General features: G+C 32.2%; 3 protein-coding genes across 6 annotated transcripts; 1 reads left to right on the top strand and 2 right to left on the bottom strand.

Annotated features, from left to right (window-relative positions):
* Positions 1-1,031: 1,031 nt before the first annotated feature.
* LOC116768641 (protein decapentaplegic) lies at positions 1,032-14,356 on the bottom strand. Of its 3 annotated transcripts, none has more exons than XM_032659415.2 (2): positions 14,172-14,356; positions 1,032-2,316 (listed from the first exon to the last, which is right to left on the bottom strand). In XM_032659415.2, exon 2 carries the CDS (start codon positions 2,297-2,299, stop codon positions 1,193-1,195), a length of 1,107 nt encoding a protein of 368 aa, XP_032515306.2. In that variant the 5' UTR covers positions 2,300-2,316; positions 14,172-14,356; the 3' UTR covers positions 1,032-1,192. The 3 variants fall into 3 exon arrangements, with proteins under 3 accessions (XP_032515306.2, XP_061383351.1, XP_032515305.2); XM_061527367.1 differs by lacking the exon at positions 14,172-14,356 and adding an exon at positions 5,255-5,272; XM_032659414.2 differs by lacking the exon at positions 14,172-14,356 and adding an exon at positions 4,049-4,254.
* An 858-nt stretch (positions 14,357-15,214) lies between these two features.
* Positions 15,215-18,724, top strand: LOC116768380 (T-cell activation inhibitor, mitochondrial). 2 transcript variants are annotated; one of them, XM_061527356.1, is made up of 13 exons: positions 15,215-15,373; positions 15,446-15,566; positions 15,784-15,901; positions 15,967-16,102; positions 16,226-16,330; positions 16,400-16,517; positions 16,600-16,711; positions 16,954-17,045; positions 17,112-17,212; positions 17,282-17,428; positions 17,675-17,806; positions 18,119-18,263; positions 18,443-18,724. In XM_061527356.1, the coding sequence occupies exons 1-13, from the start codon at positions 15,351-15,353 to the stop codon at positions 18,527-18,529; spliced, it is 1,437 nt and encodes a 478-aa protein (XP_061383340.1). In that variant the 5' UTR covers positions 15,215-15,350; the 3' UTR covers positions 18,530-18,724. The 2 variants fall into 2 exon arrangements, with proteins under 2 accessions (XP_061383340.1, XP_032514978.1); XM_032659087.2 differs by having other exon boundaries at positions 16,600-16,702.
* On the bottom strand, positions 18,401-23,777 carry LOC116768379 (kinesin-like protein costa). The gene is made up of 6 exons (XM_032659086.2): positions 23,270-23,777; positions 21,214-23,147; positions 20,926-21,144; positions 20,419-20,555; positions 19,926-20,046; positions 18,401-19,495 (listed from the first exon to the last, which is right to left on the bottom strand). Exons 1-6 carry the CDS (start codon positions 23,544-23,546, stop codon positions 19,373-19,375), a joined length of 2,811 nt encoding a protein of 936 aa, XP_032514977.2. The 5' UTR covers positions 23,547-23,777; the 3' UTR covers positions 18,401-19,372.
* Between the last annotated feature and the right edge of the window lie 48 nt (positions 23,778-23,825).

Consider the following 23,825-nt stretch of genomic DNA (forward strand, 5'->3'; position numbering starts at 1 on the left):
CGGCTAATCATATGGTCTCGGAGGGACAAGGACACCCGAACAATCAGAGACACCGACTTCGGCCAATCCATTTACGTTAATTACGGCGAGATGGGGATAAATCGGCGTCCAGCCGTCCAACGCCGAGTTACGAGCGAGCCGACTATAAAATAAATTATACCCACTTCGTTCGCCTCCACTCAGTTTTTTGTTAGTCGTTCAAGGTAAAAAAAAACAAAAGCAATTCCTCGAGAGGACGAAATACGAGGCAAAGACAAAACTTAAATTTATCTACTGATAATATAGACGTAGGGCGAGCTCGCCAGACGCGGAGTTGCCGGGTGGCCACTGGCCGGCCAAATTATACAGGCGGGCATTCCTGCGTCCCGAGCAAAAACATGATATATCGCCGGCTTGTGACGAAATATTTGAAATTTGGAGACCTGCCACACTTTAAATGGAATTCACTTTAAATATTATCCGAAACATTCCTTTTGAACGACTTTATAAACGATTGCGTAAAATTAATATTACTTAGATTTTTCTGCTGTTTCAAATTTATGTTAGTGTATAAATTTATACTCAAAAGGTTTCTTTACTAATATGAATATTATGGTTATACATCACAGATGACATTTCCCAATGCAGATTTAAGTTCTCTATTATCACGAATGTAAATGAAAGAACTTTGAACTTCATTTAAACAGCATAGCCGTTCCTATGAGTAGGTATGGTGTATATAATATTTGGGTTAATTTCTTGGAACGGCAAATGTTTTGGCGGACTAGGAACAATAAGCCGTTCAGAACTTTGTCTGGCAATTTTAATTGCTTTCACCTTAGTAATGTAATGAGTTAAAAAATCTACACTACCTCTGTAAGTATAAAAATTAGCCTTGTTGTTATTACCGTTAATAAATCTTCAATCGTTAGTTACTATTTACTAAATAAATTGATGATTAATTTCAGATCTAATATATTTCATGATTATTAACTCTAGACATTCGTATTAAAAAAAAATATTTAAAATATTAAATTAAATAAAATTACATATTTAATATTTATATCTTTTATTACATCATTATTCTTTCAATAAAATAATAATTACAAGATTATATATACAAATACATTATTTACAATTGTCGAGGCCACTACTATATATACACTGGGTCCACGATTTATCACTATGTCCGCTCGAGGCCGGGGCGCCTTCGTCATCGGCAACCACAACCCACAACCATCATATCTTGATAATTTTTAAGCACCACATTGTTCACTTCGTCCATATATAACATAGATATAGAGGAGAGTTGCGTGGGAACGCAGCACGCTTTGGGCACCGCCGCAGGGTTCACTGAGTTGACCAGAGTTTGCACGATCGCATGATTCGTGCCGTTCAGATGATCCGCTAGCGGAAAAGGACAGTCGCCTTGGCAATAGTATGCGTCGTAGCCGTGAGGTGCGACGATCCAATCGCTCCAGCCAACGTCCGCGAAATCTACGAACAGAGGCCGACGCTGGCATATTTCTCTCGCTTCCTTACGTCTGTGATGCGCGCGGTGGCCTCTTCTCTGAGCCGCACGCTTGTTTCTTGTCAACTTTGTTTCTCCACGTTCTCTGGCAGCCCTCGCTCTCTCATCCTCCGTGTAGAGCATCAATAATGGCTGTAAAGATCGCCATTCCTCCTCAGCGTCCGTCGCACGTCTCCTTACACGCACATGTGGAAACTTAGCGTCCGTACTACCCGATCCCTCTTCTAAAACACGCACTAGAAGTCCATGATTATGTTTAGGCTCTTTGAGCCATCTCCGCGCAGCACCGAGAGCGTCCGCATTCACCGTACCCTCGGCAGCTCTGAGTGGTATCGAATCTAGTAACCTCAGTATGGGCTCGCTCTTACCCTTACGTCCCGGTCTAACGACGTCGTATAATAACAGTCTCTGATTGCCGGTCGTTCCAACAGCCCTCTGGAACGTGAGGTCCGCACCCCTCGCTATCTCATCAGCCGGCACGCCACTTATGTTAAAGTATAGTCGGAACCGGTGCTCGCCAGGGAAGCGATCGTCCAGCTCGGTGGGAGTGTGGTAGAAAGAGCGAGCCGTGTTGGCGGCTGCCGCTGGGATGGCGCTCTCGTCGTATAGGAGTCGCATGGCTCGAGGCACGGGCGGCGGAGGGCGGTGTGTGTGCGGCGGCCTACGGGGCAGCCCCAGGAGTGCCAGCAGCTGCCTCTCGGCGGCGGCGCGGGTCCCTTCGTCCAGCCCCGCAGCCGCGCACAACGCCACCAACGCGCACACCACCGCGCACGCGCACGCCCCACGCATAATTCTCCTCGACCCACCTGTTGACAATACAATCATCACATTAGACTATCACATAAACAAATACACTTATTAAAGGAACCTTGAGAATACAGCGAACTTCCCGTCTGACATAAAATTGAATTACCTAATACAGTTTCTATTAGTAGAGAAAGAACATTGAAAATTATAATCAAATGTGACTCTACATCACAGTATCTTAGTTATTTTCACTATTAATGTGGTCGAATTTCCAGAAGGCGAGTTTTATTCTTATTATACGTTATGTATAACAAAGGTCTACATTGTGCCGGACCGGTAGTAGATTGACGTTTTATCTTATTTCTCATTATAAATAAATACGTCGTCATACACATTGTAATACTATTAAAATGCGTGATGAATTGACGTTTGGATAAAAAATTCAATATATATATATTTATATATATATATATATATATATTATAGATAAAATTACTCTATAAATATTTTTTTTTATGTCTATAATAGAATAAAATTTAACAAACAAACAAACAATTAGTACAATGTATTTAAGTACAAAACATAATTTACAATTCAGTAGACAACGGATTGACAACCTCTGAATTAATAAGTGATGACATTACAATTACATCATACCTGCCGCACATATATTTTTTCCTCGCGGTTCATCTAGATCACTCCTTATAAGGTATTTTAACGACTCTGACATAATTATTCCGTATACGTACAAACAACAATAGAATAGATAGTATTGTGAATATAGTATACTTGAATACTTGAAATCTCCTATATATTTTGTTATATATTATAAAACTTCACTCCTCTAACTGTCTCTGATACTGTGTCTGATACTCACAATGAGTTATTAGAGCGTTCGTTTTATTGATATATTATAAGAATTCATAATTTAATTACAGTTGACATATTTTTTTATTTTTTTTAAAAAGGTTTTAATTTTATACAATATATATAGCATCCGAAGTTTTGATCTGTGCTGACTATTGGTTGGCTTAAAGATAAACGCGTCTTGTTTATTTCAACGGCACATGTATAATTTGTTTATTAACATAAGTACATTTTAATATAATAATTCTATAAAATTTTGATTTTTGTGAGTATAATAATAAAATATTAAATTTATTTTTTGAATATTATATTTATATTTTCTTGGTTTTTAATATATAAGTGAATAATTATGTTTCTATTTGAAATGTAGCGAATTTAAAAAAAATGGTTACACACAACGATATTAGACAAACTGTGCACCTGCAATGTGTTAGAGGCGACATTCCTATGTTAACACTTTAATTTATAGTATATTGAACCGTCTAAAGATGAGATGATCATTCTAAAAAGCAGAAGATTATTTTTGATGTGATATTAAGAGCACTTTCGAACATTCTTAAGTAAAAGACATCAACGAGTCACAAATCATTGGTCACGGTGAAAACATTCAAAATTTCCAGCGTCCGTTAACATCTACAAATAAATACATAAATAAATATATGTATCATTAATATAAATATAATTTATTATATATAAGTTTTATATATATACATTAATTAGAACTCCGTTCCGACATTAATAAAGCTCTATCTTAAGAACTTGCTAAATAAATAAAAGCACCGAAGCTGCTCCAAGTAAAATGTTTACAAAATACATAAAGTACGATATTATTTATAATATTGTTATTATAATGTTTTGATATCGGACCGGATCGCGGCTTACGTACGTTAATAATGCGGTCACACAAGCCGCTCTCTCACTCACCCGAAATTTAAAACGCATCCAACGTTGTAACAGTAATGTATCCGAGGGACGTTAGTATCACGTATTGTATCAACGTTTTGGTAACAACGGAACACGTACACTCAAGCTGCACATGACTGACGGTAGCATCACTTGCGTACGATCGTGACGCCTCCAGGTGTGACTTTCATGACGTGCACGCGGCTTCGCGTCCGCGGTCGGAATGAGAGGCCGTGGCTGTTCCAGACGCGGCGGCGTCGTGGGCGTCGTGGGCGTCGTGGTCGTGATCGTGATCACCGTGATCGCCCCGCCCCCCGCCCCTGATACCACTGAGCCTACCATAGCCAGCCAGATATACCATTATCGCCTCCCCGTATAAGATTTTTCTTTACGTTATGTATTTCATATTGTTAGAAATGTATTGCATATACGTGTTCCCTGGTTTTATATGTTTTTATTTTATTTCGTTAATTGTATATGTAAAGTGTATATGAACATTAATATTATTATAGATAATTACGAATTTTATATCGTCATTTGTAAATTAATTAAAAAAAGGTTCAGTCAAAATAAGTATTTAAAATTTTAATAAAAATTTATATATATATATAGATTCGTCTATATTAATTTTACGTAGGGCCTAATTATTTGCCAAATAACCGTAATAAATTATATACTTTTAATATTTCTAAAAAATATTTTTATTTTTTATACATATGTATATTATTTCAAACATTCGAAACAGTTATGAATTGCAAGTTAAGGTGAAGTAATATTATATGAAGTAATTAATTTATTAATTTTTTTCGTATATATTAAAATATCACATGATTATACTTTAATTTTTTATTTAAATGCTTAAAATGTCATGAAATTGTCCTTTAATTTTTTTTTTATTTTATGTCATGGATGCATTTAAAATAAAATGAATTTAAAGAAACACTTTTTTCCTAAATTTTAAGGTCTTCTTTTAAATTAATAAAATCAAAAAACAATTAAAAAAAAGGTGGTAGGTATACTTTCATTACAATATATGTGTAAGTATTTTCGAAATATACATATTACAATTTATCACCACTAAAATATTTTCAGAAATACATACATATAAATTATTTAAAAAAAAAGAAATTTATTTGATATTTTTATATATAAAAAAAAACTAAAATCTAATTTTTAAAACTAAAATTTAAATTAGAGAATTTGGGTGTTTATAAAAAAAATCCTTACCTTATTACGAAAAAAAAAATTAAAAGTCAGAATCCAATGCTTAGCACTCAACACGATATCTCACTATTAGGACCACGGTGTTATATTAAAGGCACTCTGAATTACTGAGCTCGTCTTAAACAAATATGTAATTATAAAGCTAGACTTCGCGGCCCCGGCTCATCTGAGCGGGGTGGGAGAACGAGATGCGCCATTTAAGCATTGTTTTCAAACTCCCCACCGTTATAACCCCAAGGGAAGATTCGAGTAGTCAACAGCAACTGAATAGGAAGCTGAAGTAGTAAGGGACAGCTATATTCTATTTTACATTATATTATTTTTTCGTTTAGGAAATTGTATATATTTTTTTGGCATTGTACTTTGAAATTTTGCGTGTCTATTAATGTAACAATATGTTAGTGGTTATAAATGTGTTATTTTTATGTTTGTGTGAGTATTTAGGTCGAGAATTGCACAACTGACCGTTTCGTTACAGCTCTACTAATATGATATTAAAATGTATTCATATCAGTTTATTAATAAAAAATTGCATTATATTTGTTTGATATATTCAAGTTGTAACAGGTCTAATGACAGTGAAGTCATTCTCCTGCACCCGTTATTTGTTTTTTCCACAAAACTATTACTCACAGCGTCCGATAAGGGCAACAAAAGTTAAAATTTTTATCTCATAATACATTCCCTTTAAATGTAATACCTTTGTTGTTAATATTTTCACGTTCGCAACTTTAAATGTTAACGCTTGTTTTAAGCTTATATCATTTAAACAGGTGGTTTAAATGATAAGCGATGTTGGGGCAATAACATATAGAATTTTCGTATTAACTAGTTTAGTTGTTCATTATTATTTGTAGGTTTGTATGAGACGTGTCTAGAGTGAAAATGTTATACTATCAGGTGGGTAATTTTATTTTGATAAAGATCTACAACACATGCACGTGCTCAAGTCGGTAGCGTCGAGTGTTCACAATACGGTTCATAAAAAATTCATAACAAATACCTACTGTTATTGTAACAATTTTTATATAAATAATGACATAATAACTTTTTTTCCTTTCAGAACATTTATCATATTTAATTTTTTTTATTATTTAATAATCAAAATATTCAGGTAGGTACATTTTTGTAAAGAAATAATATTTTTTTATAAATACTCAATAATTGTGTAAATCAATATCATGACTTTTTTTTCTGTTACATTTCTTAAATTATATAAGAAAGGTGAATAACCAAAATATTTTTTTATAATATATTTTTCATTTCGAAAATTGTCTATGGTGAGATCACATTTTTTATAAATTTATTGTAACATTAATCGAAAAATCTTTTTCTTTTGGTATATTTTTTTTCTGTATTTTGGAGTTGCCGATCAAGGATATTTTATATAAAAAATATTTAAAAAATCAAAACAGGAAGGTCAGAGGTTCGTATACTTGGTTATGATGTGAAAATGCATATTGATCTCTCATTCAATCAACTTTAATTCATTGTAAATAATTTTCTTACTAACCAGTCCCGTAAATATCTACGTTTATTTATAGCATGAAATACTTACATTATTAGATATGCGTAGAAAACTTTCTATGCGACTAAAATCTCATAAAAATTTTCATCTCAAAGCGACTTGTCCGTAAACCTAACAACGATGTCATTGCTTAAAAACTTTTATCCTTACCGAATATAATAAGTCTCTACAAAGATTTGACCAATTTTATATTGAAACTTAATAAAATATACAAGGAAAGTCGGTGTTTATAGCTAGCATAAATGAAATCACACTAAGTTGTCATAAAGCGTCCATTAAATGAGTTAGTTTTGTTATCACTCTTATAGCCGGCTACCGGAGCCGTTACGCGCGAATAATAAACTGTTGCTCTTGTTTCTTAATACTTTTTTTGGCTCGTGTCTTTTGCGATCCGTTATACGAACAGCCAGCGAAAGTTAGATGTTGTTCGGATTTTTATACCTGTTTTTCTTGCGGTTATAGAATTTTGGTTACTTATAACAAACTCGATATCCGCTGCGTCATCCCAACAGATGATTACGACTATTTAATGATTCTAATGTACGCTTTTCATCGTGTTTCTTTTTTTATATTAATTGCCAAATATTTGGCGAAAGTGACTTTGTCTGTTTGTCAGTTGAGATTTCACGACTGAGATGCCAGAGCGATTTTATTAAGATTTGATGGTAGATAAAACCTCTGAAGAGAGTCTACTTCTGCTAGCCAGGGAAGGTTAGCTCATATTTTCTATCAACGATAATAATTTAATAGGTAATATTGCTTGAGAATACATTAAGACGCTTTCAAAGCAAACGCATTTTAATAGATTTTATTATCTTACTTTCTGAATATGATAGAGTAACTTATATATACGTATTGTATAATACGCTTAATAAAAAAACTGTAATACTACGTGTTCAAAATACATTTAAAATCAATATTGTAAAGACTCAGAGCAGTGGTAAGATATTGTTTCACGTAAACTTAGGTCCCTTCGGGCCCGAATTGTACGGGTAGGCCCCATCGGGCCACCCACCCCTCCCGGTAACGCTGTAAAAGCCAATAGGGCTAACAGCAACAGAGAAGTCGCAGCTAAAAAAAAACGTAAACTTGGAATCTTTGTTTTAAAACTGATTTCAAAGTTTAATGTATGTCTTACCTACATATGTCTAGCAGTAGTGAAAATCTTGTTTATTAAGTAAAAGTCACTAATAGTTAATGAATTATTTGAAATAAAAATTTTCGTAACTCAAAACCACTATGAAAAAAAAAACTTATGCTAATAGCCGGAATGGATTCGGATCCGAGTCTTGTTCCTAACTTATCATCTTTAGTTAATTTTCTGCTAAGAATCTCTGCTTATATCTGAAATTTACCAACTTTATAGAATGCAAATCTTAATATAAAATTTGTTTGGTTTTATACGTAACTTATATAATATGTTAATAATTTATTTTACCTCAAATAAGTATAACTTGACGGGAGCGGGAATAATGTTTTAAAGTATGAACTCAATTTTTTTTTATATCATATGTGTTTTATTTCAAGGAACATTCAACAACATTATACTTTCTAAAAATCTAACAGAAGTGGAGGTTTCTGTAAATGTATATGTGAAGTTACTATTTAACACTTTATATTACTTATGTTTAAGACATTGGTAATCAACCAAGGACTTGATTGAAGAGACCAGAAGATTATACGACTTGAACTACAGATATCTATAGATTAGTCCTAAATTTGAATTTTGTAATAAATAGTCTTTTACTTTACTAGTCTTGATATTATATCGATGAAAAAATCACCCACTTACAAAACCTGTGGCACATATAAAAATATATATTACTTTGATGCTGATGTATATTTTTCTTTAACATAGACATATGATAAAAATCCCCACAACCTTATAAAACATTCTACAAATATGTTGCCATATATGATAGTATTCTTCATTTTACAGTAAGTATGTGTTGGAGCCATGCCGTCTACCTCCCACGTTACGTTACTCACCAATTCTCTCATGTACGTAATTAGCCCATTAGCACGCACGAGCAAGTCAAATGCTCAATTAGATCAACGACCGTCGGGAATGGCTGACAGGATTACATTCCCCGGTTTCAATGAAACGTTGGATAAAATCTAACAATTGACAGATATTTTCAACCACTGATAACAGATTACTGATGATAATCATTTAATTTAGTTGTTGAAATGCCAGCTTGACGGCCACCCTTAGTCATTTTCCACTCATCCTGACAGGTGTTCGGCTAATGAATAGCCATTTCATAGAAGTAATAGTTAGCCAATCTCTCCCAGCCCACTTACGTCTGTCTTCATAAGAGACGTAACCTAAAGGAAATCTGGGTCTTAGAAATTTGTTTTGTTTACTAATGGTACGGTTTAGTTTCGGTATGTATAGGTCAAGTTATTTTGTTTGTTTGAACAGCTCTTCGGATTTATTGTTTATAAAAGATGGTCAGTTATATTTAGAAGCAGCGCAGAGCGTTACAGCATCATACATTGGAATTCCGTTACCGCAAGTAATTTAAGATGCCAATACAATCAATTATCTGTTGTCGATAATAAATACTTTGAATATAAAATTGCATCATTTATTATGTCTTTTTGCGTCCTGCCGTACATTATTTTGGGATATATAAAAGGAAGGTATCAAATTTAGGCAACCCATTAGTTGTGTAATTATTTCAATTTCTCGGACACTAACACAAACAATATCATGAACTTATTATGTTTGTACATATTTTTAGAATTTTTTTCAAACAGAAAGAGAATGTTTTGGAGGAAGGTGGGGGAAGTTCTAACTAGCCATATGTAAATGTTGAAGTAAATAAGTATAGTATATCAATCACTCCCTGGCACCGCAGCTTGTGCTACTTTTACAATACACGTGTACAGTCAACGCAATCTAAATTACAGAGAACAACTGAGATTCATATTTCTACTAATTTGGATTATATTTCACTTCCCTGTAAGAATATACACTAGGGCTTCCGATATGTACTTTATTTAATTAGAAATAAAGTTCTTTTTTTATTGTGTGTATTACACTTCACTGCAGGTTCCGATTGCATTGGCAGAAGCCTACGAGTGCAGTGATTGCTGTCATAACGCGATAGTGTCAGCTCCTCGTGTCAAATTGAAGGTCACGAATGCATTCCGAAAGATCTGCATAGAGATACATGACAATTATGTTAGAACTAATCTAGAACTATATGTAGAATACAAATCAATTACAAATACTCAAATAATGTAAGTCAATTAAATACACTTTTGATAAATTATCTTATAGATTTTATCAATAGGGACTAAAGTTTGTTTCAACGAATGGATGTATGTAAGTATTCCATTTTGTTCATTTTTAATACTGAATGGTTTGTAAAAATCAAAATGACATGGACTTTAATTTAAACAATTTTTTTGTCAATATTGTTATATCGTTTTGTTTGTCATTGTGACATTATATAGAAGTACAAGTTCTACACAATATCCTTGTTGAAAGATACACATATTCCTATGTAAGGATGATATGTATGCTCTACTTGTAATGTGCCCCTAGCTTTATTAGCTTGGATGTAAATGAGATATTAGTCATGCCTTTTGGTTTATTTCTTGTATAATATTAACATTATAATATATTGCTTCAGTCTATATTACGGTACTAATTGAGTAAGGATGTTCTTCTATACAAAATACTTATTAACGAATATTATATATTATCAAATTATTATATATACATTTTTCTTAAATATAATTCGTAAACAGTCTATATTTAGGTAGGTATTGTTCTAAATGCTATTGAAATATATTCTTTGTGAATGTAATGTTATCCATGGGAATCCAATATGTCATTGTTAACATAATGGGTATTGTTTTCTTAAATAGATTACTTAGAAAATATCTTTTGAACTTATATTGGAAGCTTGGATAATTGCACTAATTACATCTACCTACGCAGGAACGCCGCTGCTTGCGGGCACTACATTGCTTAATTACCGTAATGAGTTATTAGTTCGCACGTTGTACTTGTAAAAGGATATTCCAATTATAGCGAAATACCCTTATAATAGTGTTACCATTGTACCTTAAAACTTAGGTTCGTTTAGCACGACAGTCAATTTGTTTTTGGATAGACCTTAAAGGAAAACTTTCATTTAAAAAAATACATCATTGAAGTAGCAATTCGTAATAATCATAAATGTATTTATGAAATTTTTGAAATCGATTATTAAAATTATATACGTTACTTTAAAAAAATAAAAGAGAGTTCAGTAATGTAAATGTATTAGGTGCGACATATCTTTAAAGTAATTTATGTTAAGATTTCCCAAATTTTTCCTCTGTTTGTTATAGAGATAAAATATATCCCATGATTAAAAGTAAAAATGTGACGCTAACAAGGGAAGTTATATAACATTCTTAAGAAAGCAGTCACTTAATTTATTTAATAGAATTATAAAAATATATATATAAAACTATTCCAGAACTTTTTCTAGATCTACAACCTTAATACAATTTATATTCTCAAATATGGTCTCATCTGAGGTTATTTTCTGCAAATTCTTCTTTGAGTTTCTGCTTCTGCAATATTTATTTGAAATAATGTATGCCTTAACAATCCCTGTATGACGTTTATTCAGACATTTTTAATTAGTTATTAAATCATTCCTACACTATTGGACTGGGTTGGTTGGTCTTAGCCTAGTTTTTAACATCAAAATCAATACATTATTTTAAAAATGATTTCAAACCGTTATTATTATTATATCTATGATGAATTAAAGTTTTTCGAGAACATTACCATCAAAATTGGTTATATTGATGAACCATTACAATTAAATTTATTGCCTTATAAATTTTCATAAATATTCCGACGTCCACAGAGCTGGAGGGAGTCAACCATATTAAACACCATGTAACCTTGGAAAACATGTTATGCTAAACAAATATCACGAACGAAAAACAAGTGTCTTCTAATATTAAATTTATTGAAACATTGGGATTTATTTGGAAATTGTTTACCCCTAAATATTTAATGAGATTCACCTATATGTACGTCTCCCTTATTTCTTTATAATGTATAGGTAATAGCTTGTATCTCTATTCAAATTTTTGGATCGAATTTTGCTATGGAAAAGGAGACTCGTTACATCAAGTAGCTATTTATATTATTTGTATGGAAATATCGCTCTTATTTTCATTCGCAATGGAATTTTCTTTGCATCGCGATCAATTCCTGACTGCATATTAATACTATAACCTATTCCAAGACTAAGAATTTGAATAATACGATCGTATAATATGGCTATTTGTTGAGACCGGTTCATTTTTACAGATACATATAAGTATTCAACTAAGCAAGTCAGTATAATCGAGGTAAAAAAATAAAGCCATATTCAGACAAACGCTTTAAATATTAGTTGTACTTGCACACTTTGTGTAGTTCAAATTGTTGACAAAAGCATCACTCATTTGGATAAAATTGTATTTTAACTTCAGAACAGTTTTCAGCGTTTCTTTCTCTTATTTCCTGGTATTCATTTGTTATAATTTAGGCTAGATAAATTAAGAAGTTTATAAAAACATCATGTAAATAAAAATCCATTATGCAACAGTATTTCCGATAAGATCTTTATCTTTAATGTGAAATTTAAAATAATCTTGTTGTACGAACTTTGTCCTACTTTCCTAGTACCTGATAATGTTCTTAGAAGAATTGAATTGGAATTTTGAACTTTCTAATCAGAATGAATAAGGCTCTTATTAGAACTTATTGACGATATCTCTTTGAATTTTAAATTAAAAATAATTCCAAGTGTAAAAAGAAAAAAAAACACGTTATTTTCATGAAAACAACCTCTTTACTTATGTGTTCTCACATAAAAATATAAGAATAAGGCCGTCCAATGTATAAATAGGTTTCTATGACAGCAGTCTTTGCATGTATTTCCTTGTAATTCACAATTCCATCAATGTGTGGAGACTAAGATTCAGTGAATAGCCTACCTTTGTTTTTGCTACTAAGTTCCATTATTCCACTTCGATCATTTATAGTATTGTAATTTATTAGGAAATAACACAAAAATAGCCTTAGAAGCTAAGCTTCAAAATAGGGATTTGTATTTCAGGCAGACACAGCAATAGCACACATGGGCGGAGCCACCGTGGTCACTGTACCGTGAAATCCATGCTTTGTTAATCACCAATCCAAGTAAAGGAAAACCTTTGCAAAGTATATGTGATTAAAACCAAAAATATAAAGATATAGGAATAATCTATAACTGTTCCGGTCTATACCGAATTGTTTGCAAAATCACTCAGACACGAAATTTTGTTTCTCTATTGCAAAGCAATCATTCCATTAAGGATATACACAGTGCATTTATGCAATTGCATATTAATTATAATGTTTGACGTACAACATAATGAGATTTCAGAATAGTGTCATAATATAAGACGCTTCCTTTTTCCTCAAACTAATAAACCACGCTATTGAAAATGATGCTCCGGTGCTTGTATTAAACGCTTAATTAATGACACAATAATGTCGTGGTGGCCTCTGCATGCTAACCAGTAAACCTCGGAGGTCAAGTCTACAATATAATACCATATGACTGACCACATTTGAAACTAACAATATGTAACAGAATTTTTTTATATTTGTCCTATTATCTGTTACATACATTTAACATAAAATTGAAAGGTATCATATTAAATAAGTTGTATCACTTGGGTTGCCTCTAAAACAGTATTTCTAGTAACAAATTATCAAATCTAAGTAGTTGATATTTATGAGTAAAAATAAACGAGAACGCGATCGTTTGACGTCGTTAGGTTAGCTGATACATAACAGGTTAGACTAGTTAACTTAAGATAGAGCAAAGAAACAGTTTTAGCACTACTGTCAGATATTTTTAAATATTTGCAATAATTGAGATTTTTTTTTTTCATGAATAGGTCTCGTATGATTGAAGCATATCTAGCAAAGTAGTAATGGGTCGTGTATTTATTATTGTTAAGCACAATTTAATGACACCTCTAGTTCCCAGATTTCTCCATTACTGATACTTAAAGTTGCATAAACTTTCAAAGTTTCCGGTCAGTTGATTGTTTATGAAGGACGGTAAAAGCTTTCAATGTCGTAGAAAATTGATTTTCTAAAAAACATATAAAATAGTAACAAAAGTTTTTATTTACACTTAATGGCTATATAATAAAACTTTTTTGCAAGAGCTAGACTCTATTTTAAAATCGCTGGCGTTTGATTACGCAAGTAGAAATTTTATGTAAACTGGTTAAGACGACATAAGTAGGTAGTTAAACTTTTATTATAGCACGAAGAGAAACGTTTATGAAAACTTTACTGTATATTTAAAATTGTAATAGGTGACGTACGTGGATCATCGCACGTAGTGCAGGAGATGAGCGCGCTGGGGCGGCGGCGACGGCGCAGGCGCTGGCGCAGCGGCCTGCTCGGGTACAGTTGTGCTACGGACGCAGAACGAAAGTCCGATGCAAGATCGACTGCGCATATGTAAATATCGGCACATTTACAAGCGAAAGGGTTCACCAGAGCGGCGCACTAACGCGTTGCGCGGGAACCAGTCCGGTGAGATTCCTTCGACGTCCGATAGAATAATGTCGAATGAACTTCAGGTCCATCGCTTGACGTGAGTGTCTGATGCGCGACGCGGTCGCCACTCGACTGCGGCCCTCCGCTCGCCGCCACTCTGTTGGTATATTTATGGCTTAATTATTGAACTCGTCTCTATAACAATTGTAAGGCAAGTAGCAATCGCTGGAGTCTGGCCGAGGACGTACACCGATGGCGCTACCGCGTCTGAGATCTACCGTTGCGGGCTGTGACGCAATGTGAATCCTCTGCTTAGTCGTTTTCTCCGTAGCCTCCAGGTTTTGCTTAAATAAGTCCTAAGAAGTTGTCGTTTTTCAAAAAATCTTCTTTAGTACCTTCAAATTTTTTCATGAACATTTTAGAAAATCTGTAACATATCTTAGACTTTTAATTTGATGCGAGGGTATACAAAGATTTCAAAGCAATCACAGTTAATGTTTGTTATGTTAAATGATTTCATATTTTATATATTTACTAATAAGTTCGGAGGTTCCTTCGAACCACCCACTTGAAATAGATTTTATAATAACCCTAAAAAATCCAATAATTATTATTACCTTGTTCAATATCAGGAACAATATAGATACGATCGACACCAAACATAACTAATAGTCAATGAATGAACTTTCTCAGTACTATGTTCTCTAGTTCGTATTAATGCTTACATATTTCTGTACACATAGTTTGCCAGTTATATAGGGCTTTATTTCTATTCCATTGAATTATTTATACTAGGCTTTATTGACCTGAATTCAATGCGTTTAAAAATATACAAAAGTCAGCTGTGACTTGTAATTATGCACATAGGCGAATTGTCATTCTTCCTTATGTCACCCTTAAATACAAATTAGATAATTATCATCCAAAAAAAAAACATGTTGTTTTCTATAAAATAGTGCGCAATTCAATGAAATCGAATAAAACCCTATATTTCTTTTAAAATGTATAGCAAAATCAAAATACGGTAATACAATATACCTTAAAATAAATATTAATTTCATGTTTAACAGAAGGCTCATGGGAAATATGTTTTTAGATGTGGTCGTCTTATAGGAATTATAAGTAGAAATTTAAGTTCTGCTGAAATATCTACTGCTCTAAGACCCTTCTACTTTAGTGTTCACCCTGATCTTTTTGGGAAGTACCCAGAACAAAGAGTAAGTAATTCTAAAGTAAAAATTTTAAAAAATATTTCCTTTAGCTACATATATGTATTATTTTAGATTTAAAATATCTTATACATGGATTCATAATGGTTCAAGCACAAATATTAAGGCAAATGCAAGTGATAAATTATTTATTGTCAACTGTTGCATTATCATTTAACCAGTCTGAATATAAACTCTTGCTTCAGTATCCATTATTATTTTGTAGAAAACAAATGAACATTCTCTCCAACAACTGAGTGCTTTGTTGGAAGCACAGCAATCTAATCGTAATATGACAATGTCAACACTACCATTTTATTTACGTCAAAAGGATATGCCAGAAGGTATGTCATGTAACAATATTATATTCATTTTAATATCATAACTAAATAGAATTGTTTCTTTTAAGGTAACTTCAAATTAGTTAACATTAATCTTAATAGTAAAAATGTGAGAGAAACCGTAGTGAAGATCTTAAATGCTTGTGATATATCAACTAACTATGTAGACAAAATACCAAGGAGCGCACCCAAATCTATCAACAGGTAATTATGTATACTTTTTTGAGAGGTACATCATAAAAAACGAAATTATAATAATTATAGTGCAGTAATAAGAATTTGAACAGTAAATATGATTTATTTTATGACATATTTATACAATTTTAGGGATATAGATTTCACAAAGGCTTATAAAGAATATGATACGGAATTTGAAAAAACTGTACGAATGAAAAGAAAAGTGGAGGAAAAGAAAGCTATAACTAACATAATGTATGTTAATTTATTAAATAAATAAATTATACATATAATTATGTGTAATTGAATTGAGATAATTTCCAGTGACTGGATATCTGATAATAGTCTACATGGCAGAGAAAAGTATGAACTGACGAGTGCAACACGCGAGCAAGTGAAGTCTCTTATAAATGAGCTCTGCAATATTTATGGTATAAAAGAAGTTGGTAAAGCATATTTTTTAAACAACTTTTTACTCTATATACTTTGGCTGTTTTCTCATATTTTTATTTATACAAATTCAGGTAAAGTATGACAGTGGTTGGAATATCAGTCACATTAGAGGTGCCTTGCAGAGTCTAGTGTCTATGGCCTCACAGCATTCAAAGCACATGAAGAATTTGAAAGGTTTTCAATCTTACTATATTTATACTTATATTTAATTATGTATGTATGGATGTCTGGGAAAGCTACAAGTATGAGTGTATACAAATGCATCTACCCTTGATTAAATTTTGTTTATGACTAACAAAATATAGGGATGGAAAATTATTATATATATATATATATATATAATTGTAACCATAAATATATACATATATATATATATTTTTAATACGTAATCTTTAAAATTTCTTTAAGAAATCTTAATATTACAGGTAGAACTATTGCATTGGGACAATTCACGGGTGTCAGTTTAGACGGTGACGTTTTTCTTAATATAATTGATGTTAGAAACGAATGGCTCTCGGTATGTTCAATTTAATACAATTCTTTTGTAATTTATATTGTACTAAAATTTATATATTCCTTTAAGCTTATCAAAAAAGTCAGTCAAGAAGATGGTGCCTTAACTGAAATTCCCAATTATGAGAAAGCCCTGTCTAGTATTTTAAGAGATATTCACATATGTAGAAGGTAATTTATCTTTTATTTCGTACACTATCAAAGTTCACTATCACTATAATTGTTCACAAATGCTTTCAGAAAGTTTATGCCCAAAGTATCAGCAGCCCAATACTGCAGTCATCTACGTCAATTGATCACATCTATTGGGGATTTCTATGGAAGTGGCAAGAAATTTCCGGAATCTGTGCCGGAATCACTCAGCAAATATGAGATAGTAGTAGAGCCGTATGTATATAAATAATATATAAAAACAACTAGAACATTATTTTGGAGGTTACAGGTGTGAATCCTGCTCGAGGTAGTACACGTATTTTAATTCCACAATTAGCCAAACATTGCTGACATTGTAAAAGCAATACTATAGGAATATCTTAAGTAGTACACAAATAAATGTGGCAATACATGAAAAATGCATGTTTATATCTCAGTAAGTTTAATAACAGCGAGCGTAACTATGTTGAATAATTTCAGTGAAGCGGGTCCATTGATGGTGTCCCCCACTGGTCAGTTCATCACCCCATCATCGTGCCCAGCTGATGAACTCATAACATTCATCACTCATCATTTAGATGAAGCCACTTTGTTACTTACTGAATATAGCATGTAAGTTCAAAAGCCTTAATTGAAATATTTTCTATGCAGTCTATATTTAAGACCCGTGTAATAAGTCATCTATATTGAAACCGTACCATAGACAAAAAACCCTCTATAAGTAGTCGTTGAATTCTATAATCTACCCTATTTTCAAGTGTTTTTTTAAATGACATATTTGTATTTTGTACTTTAATGAAGAGTGTTAAATTAACTATTGTTAAATACTTTTTAACCAATTAGGTTAATTTTTAAACTGTTTAAGAAATAAAAATTTTACATGAAAAAATGCTAATAAATTCATGTACATATAAAAAATTTCAGCAATAAACACGTTGAGAAAAAGCTATGTAAAGAGGTCAAGGAACGCTTTGGTCTCATAGATTTGAATAAAGATGACAGCATCACCCCTGGTCTCATGATAATGTGTTGTCAGAGACTTCTCACGAGAATAGATAAACTTGATACGGTAAATAATTAACAATTTACTTTAATAATAAAATTAAGTGATGTAAATATATAATTTTTTTGTTTTACTAAAAAAAAACAATACACTATAGGGAAAAAGTAGTTGAATTATACATGCAAATAAAAACCACAAAAAAATACTATTTCATATAATATTTTAATGTTTATTTTTTTTTTCAGAAATTAAAAGGGAACATTCTTTATGTGACACATTACTACTCAGTTTTATCCGAGGGTGTGTTATGCATACCGTGGAATTTCAAATGACAAAAAATTTCTAAATAGGGTAAAAGCTCATTTAATGATATCTTAAAAAATATAAAATATTTACATTATGTCTATATACTTGTATTTGTTATAACAAATCATTACAGGTTTTCTAGCACTATCTATACAAATGTGATGTAATTTAAGAAAATGAAAATGATCTTGTAACGCTCGAATTAAAATATATAATCAGTCCTCTTGTCTTTTATTAATATAATCTCAATACTTATTGTTATTTTTTGTGACATTTAAAACATATTTTGTACTAAATCAATCTTATTCAATGAGCAATAATCACATGATTTTAGCCGCGTCTAACGTTCTTAAATTGAAAAGATTTAATTTAAAACACTTATACATATAAAAATTATTTGCAATTTTATAACATCACTCTACGTTCTAACTAATTAAAATTGTAAACCAACCTATGAGTAGTTGAGATCATTACTGAAAGAAAAATCTATTAAGCCAGATTCTAACTATAATCCAATCCCATTAATTGGCACAAATTTGCATAAAAACACTAAGAATTTGTTATCTATTAAAGACTCGTATATCTCTAGGAAAATTATTAATACAGACAACACTTGTATCTATTACATTGTCAATCTCAGATATAAATGATTATAAAATTTGCCAATGTAAACCCTTACCAGCGCTATAAAGTGAATGTCCAATGCTATAATATTCATTGTGCTCATATTATTCTTTCATCACTCACAAATAAAAAATTTGATAATTTTGTAGTTCATAAAAAGTAGCATAAACTATTGACTGTATCAATAAATATATAATGAGAACAAAAAATATATTGAGCGGTATAAATAAAAAAATCTCCCAATATCATTTCTTCTTGTTCTGTTGTATTATCACAAGTTTGTTCTTTTCCTTTGTTACTTTTGCTATGGGGAGGTTCGTTGCTGGCATTAATTGTCTCAGATTCTGACTTGGAATTACTGGAGGGGCCTGGAAATAATTTATTTAACAGATGTAATTAAAAAAAATAGAAATAGTCTTAGTTTTTTTTATATAGAAAAACTAAGACCTTAAAAATTATTTCTTTGCATCAAATACCAAAAAAAAGTTAGTTACCCACAACCCAAATATAATTCCTATAAGGATTAACTACCAATCAATTGTTTTTTATTTGTTAGAACAAAATTTATACAAATGTATAGCATGAAAAATTATATAAATTATGATTTCATTTTATTCAAAACTGTTAAAGAAAGTTGAATGCATTTTAATCAGACCTTTAAACTTTGATTTTAAATGTATGTGCTTAGTATAGGTATTAAAATTAATGTTTAGAGAATTGACTAGTGTAAAAAGATCTCCCAAAGTATTACAAAATTGATATGTACTATGATGCCAATTTATGTTTGTATGAACTCACCGGTGGATTCCTGGCCAGTTGTCTAACCCGATCTACAAGTCTGAGGGCGTCATCAGAGGTCTCTGAATCGGTGGTCAGGCCAAAGGAAAGAGCTCGGTCAGCGTTACAACCATCAAAGAAACTGAAATATTAATGTCATCTATAAATAAATATTTAATTTAATGACATAATATCTTCAATAATTAGTGAAGAATATAGTAGAGAGAACATAAACTAAGAATCTACTTTGAGTATTAGAGACATGTTAAAGGAAAGTACTCATTTAAATTTAAGAACATTTTTATTATACAAGAATACTTAGATGTACAAAAATAAAAAACTTTGCTATTAAAAAATAGATGGCGTTGTTCAAGCAACATTAAAAACAAAATAGTAGTCTCAAAGATGATTTACCAACAAAAAAAGGTATTGAGATCCAAGATTTTCGCGAGTTTTATTCATAAAAAAAAAGGTATGTAATTCTTTATAAATTATGTAGCGATTATATATATACCGCGTGTGTTGAACAGGTTTATATCTGTGTGCGTGTCTCCAGGCGGCTGCGGCTCGGCTACGCCACACTGCGGCCTCTTCAGAGGCAGCTGCTGCACCTGCCTCTAAAGCAGCACAAGCACCTCGGAGGTCCACCACCTGGTGGATAGCATACAGACTTTTAAGATGCACAATTTAAGTTTGAGCTGTGGAATTAATACAAATTAGTTCATTAGAAACTGTATTAAGGAAAATGTATTATTATCTATACATTTTTTTTGCTTAATAAAATTTTTAAGATTCCAGGACAATTTTGAGTTTATTGTGCTTTTGTTAGGACAATATTTAATCTCAATTTAAAGCATTCAAAACAACGTTTATTAGTTTCAACTCCTGAGTATCCATAATTCAAATAATACAGCTAAAATTTTTAGCTTTCAAAATTTCCTTAGTTGAATAAAAAATACATATTTCTTATACATACATATGTATTTAGATTTGATTTAATAAAATTAAATCAATAATTTACCTTTTGAAAATATCTATATAGCAATGTTTTCATTTCATCATGTGATAACTTATCCAGTCTAGCCATTAGCATTTGCTCCCCTCTGCTCCTTGAGTCCTTATTGTCTTGTGAATCTGACAGAGAGGCCGAAGGTGATTTCCCACATATCAGATTGTTTTTATACTCTATAGCCGTGTCTATCGCTTCTATAGCCTCTTCACATTCTAGTAACTTCCGTTCCTAAAAAAAATATACTTTATATTTTATGTCTTTTATGTAATAGGACTTTAAATTGCTTGTTCAACTTACCTCGGAATCTGACAATGATTTATATATTTTTCTTTTATGGCCCAAACTGCAGCGCTGTTCGTGTAAGCATTCTCTTGTTTTACGTAAATTCTTTATCTCCTTCCTTAGAAGGAGTTCCTTATCTTTTGATAGTTCCAAGTTAGCCAGGTCATTAGTCTTTTCTTTTAAGATACTATCCAGTTGAGTAATTCTGTTGGTGAAATGTTTGATCGAATGCGATTTTTTATCTTTCACGTCGACTGAAGATTCTGAGAGTTCGTCTAATTTCAACTTGTCCTTCATTAATTCGACGTCCAAAGTGTTTTTACGCTTCTCGTCCTTCTTAATTTGCCTCTTGATCTGGTCTATCTGTTTCTTGTATGTTTTTAAATTGTTCTCATGTCTCTTTATTTCCTTTATGGTATCTAGATCGACGAGTCCTGACTCCAGTTTATCCACGTATGGTTTGTTACCACTGTTATAAGATACGGCTTTCGATAGATCATCTATCAACCTCTGCTTTGATATACAAATGTTTATTAATTCTTTCAACTGTGTCTGACTGCTGCTTATTTCTTTCGATAACTTTCTTGCCAGTATTTGTTTCTGCGTATACTTCTCTTTTGAGTTTTTATATTTTTTACATATTTCGCTAGTCTTTGGGGAGTCGATCATTTTGAGCAATTCCCTTTCTATTAACTTAGGCTCGGGATCAATATCTTTTTTGTGAGATTCAATTAAAATTTTCTGAGATTCTGGTGATATGGCTTTAGCTGCCACTTTCCTTAACAATTCCAATTGTGCCCCTGAAATGCTCTCCCCTGGTTGAATGGTCCTTCGTCTTCCTGAGTTAGACTGTGATGTCATAACCGGAAGTGACAAGGAACCACTCGTCTCCGATATGGTTATATCATCAGAATCAATATGATTCAAATACTCCTCACATCTATCAGCATATAGCTGATCATTTTTTTCCCTAAAATATTCCATTAATTTTTCAAGTTTGTCCTGGAACACGGTTTCTGAATTGCTGTCTTCGGAATCCGATTCATCATCTGACTCACTTGGCTCACTAGGTTCAGTGTCTTCAGCTATCCTTGGTAAACCCTGTTTCATATTTGTCTCTTTATTGTCTGTCACCATATCATTATTCAAACACTCATCACATTCAGCCTTCAAGAATAGCCATTCGCTAACTTGATTCATATCTGTTTCCGATATTGATTTCGATTGTAATATTCTATTGAATAATCCTTCAGCATTAGACACTAGTTTTATCCATTGAGCTGTAGCAAATTGTAAATTAAATGCATTGTCCGCTTGGACCGGATTTTTATCTGCATATACAGGAGTATTATTGTCAGCGAACAAGTTAACAGTAACAAAGTTTTTAATGCCTCGACAGCATAGGCATAGGTTTAAAATCTTGAGTGTGTCTTGATATTCATCAGGCTCGGTGCTAATACAACCTATAACCCAAGTGAAAGCTCTCCCACCAAATGAGTCCCTTAACATGGCAGTTAATATACAGCTATCGTAATTAATTTGCTTTGGAGGATTGCCAGCTATCAATTCCTTGATTATATTCTCCAATGCATATAGCCCAGGCTCTGGGTATGCTGCTAAGTCACAGAAACTGGCAGTAGACATTCTGTGGTTAAGAACCCCATTTGTTCCCACCCATTTTTGCTCCATACTGACGGTGAACACTGTATGATTGTTTCCAAGACACTTTTGACGCCATCCCAATTGCAAATATTGGAAGGCTTCTTCAACATTTGTACATCTTACTAAACCAGCTCCCAACACATCAAAAATGTTATTATTGACGACTTGCATCCAAGTAATGTGCAAAATGTACTCTCTCTCGGGCATCTGACCAAGTCTATGGAATATTTCTGACAAAAATCTTGGGACAATGCCTTGGTCACATTCACTGTGAATGACTTCAAAACCTGAATTTGTTTTAAAATACTTTTAGTTTGTAGGTAAATCATTATAAAACATGATAAAACTAAAAAATCTTTCATCTAATATGTAAATTACTATATTAATTTAAATTTTTTAAAGTACTCACCAGGTCCAAATAATGTATATGTTTTTCCAGATTTAGGTTGACCAAATACAACTACAGATGTGTCACATCCATCTAAGAAACAATTTATCTGGGGTATCATAAATGAGTTGAAAAGGTGGGCCTGCGTGCAGTCTACTGGCAATGCTCTATTTACATGAAAAGTCTGGCCACTCTCTGTGATTACAATCTGAGTTACAGGATTACTAAAAATACATTGAAGAGAGTCCGCAATACTGGGAGGCTTTAGCCGAATAGCTATTTGAACAGGAATATCCATCTTAGGCTATTGTTTAGAATACAACAATACTAAATCTCCCTAGAATGCTTGTAAGTCTTAATCATTGTTTTTAGCACTTATTATGATACCACATTTGTGATGATATGTGATTATCATTCACATTATCATAAGTTATTAAATCAGATTAAATTATCATTTTATAAAATATGGTTATATTTCAATTGACAAAAATAACACTAATATCTAGCAGAAATAAAAAAATAAACGCATAATACATCTGAGTGAACCGTCAAAAGTCAAAAGTCAAAACTATTAACA

The sequence above is a fragment of the Danaus plexippus genome, chromosome 4 (assembly GCF_018135715.1).
Source record: "Danaus plexippus chromosome 4, MEX_DaPlex, whole genome shotgun sequence".
NCBI classification, from domain to species: Eukaryota; Metazoa; Arthropoda; class Insecta; order Lepidoptera; family Nymphalidae; genus Danaus; species Danaus plexippus.

What these genes read in the sequence shown, in the direction of transcription:
- LOC116768641 (XM_032659415.2), bottom strand. Translation starts at nt 2,299, where the DNA reads ATGCGTGGGGCGTGCGCGTGCGCGGTGGTGTGCGCGTTGGTGGCGTTG.
- LOC116768380 (XM_061527356.1), top strand. Translation starts at nt 15,351, where the DNA reads ATGTATAGCAAAATCAAAATACG. An exon ending in GATATTCACATATGTAGAAG is followed by an intron (nt 17,213 to 17,281) that starts GTAATTTATCTT and finishes AAATGCTTTCAG; the next exon opens with AAAGTTTATGCCCAAAGTAT. An exon ending in TTACTTACTGAATATAGCAT is followed by an intron (nt 17,807 to 18,118) that starts GTAAGTTCAAAA and finishes AAAAAATTTCAG; the next exon opens with CAATAAACACGTTGAGAAAA.
- LOC116768379 (XM_032659086.2), bottom strand. Translation starts at nt 23,546, where the DNA reads ATGGATATTCCTGTTCAAATAGCTATTCGGCTAAAGCCTCCCAGTATT. An exon ending in TATATAGATATTTTCAAAAG is followed by an intron (nt 20,556 to 20,925) that starts GTAAATTATTGA and finishes GCTATCCACCAG; the next exon opens with GTGGTGGACCTCCGAGGTGC. An exon ending in AACTGGCCAGGAATCCACCG is followed by an intron (nt 19,496 to 19,925) that starts GTGAGTTCATAC and finishes AATTATTTCCAG; the next exon opens with GCCCCTCCAGTAATTCCAAG.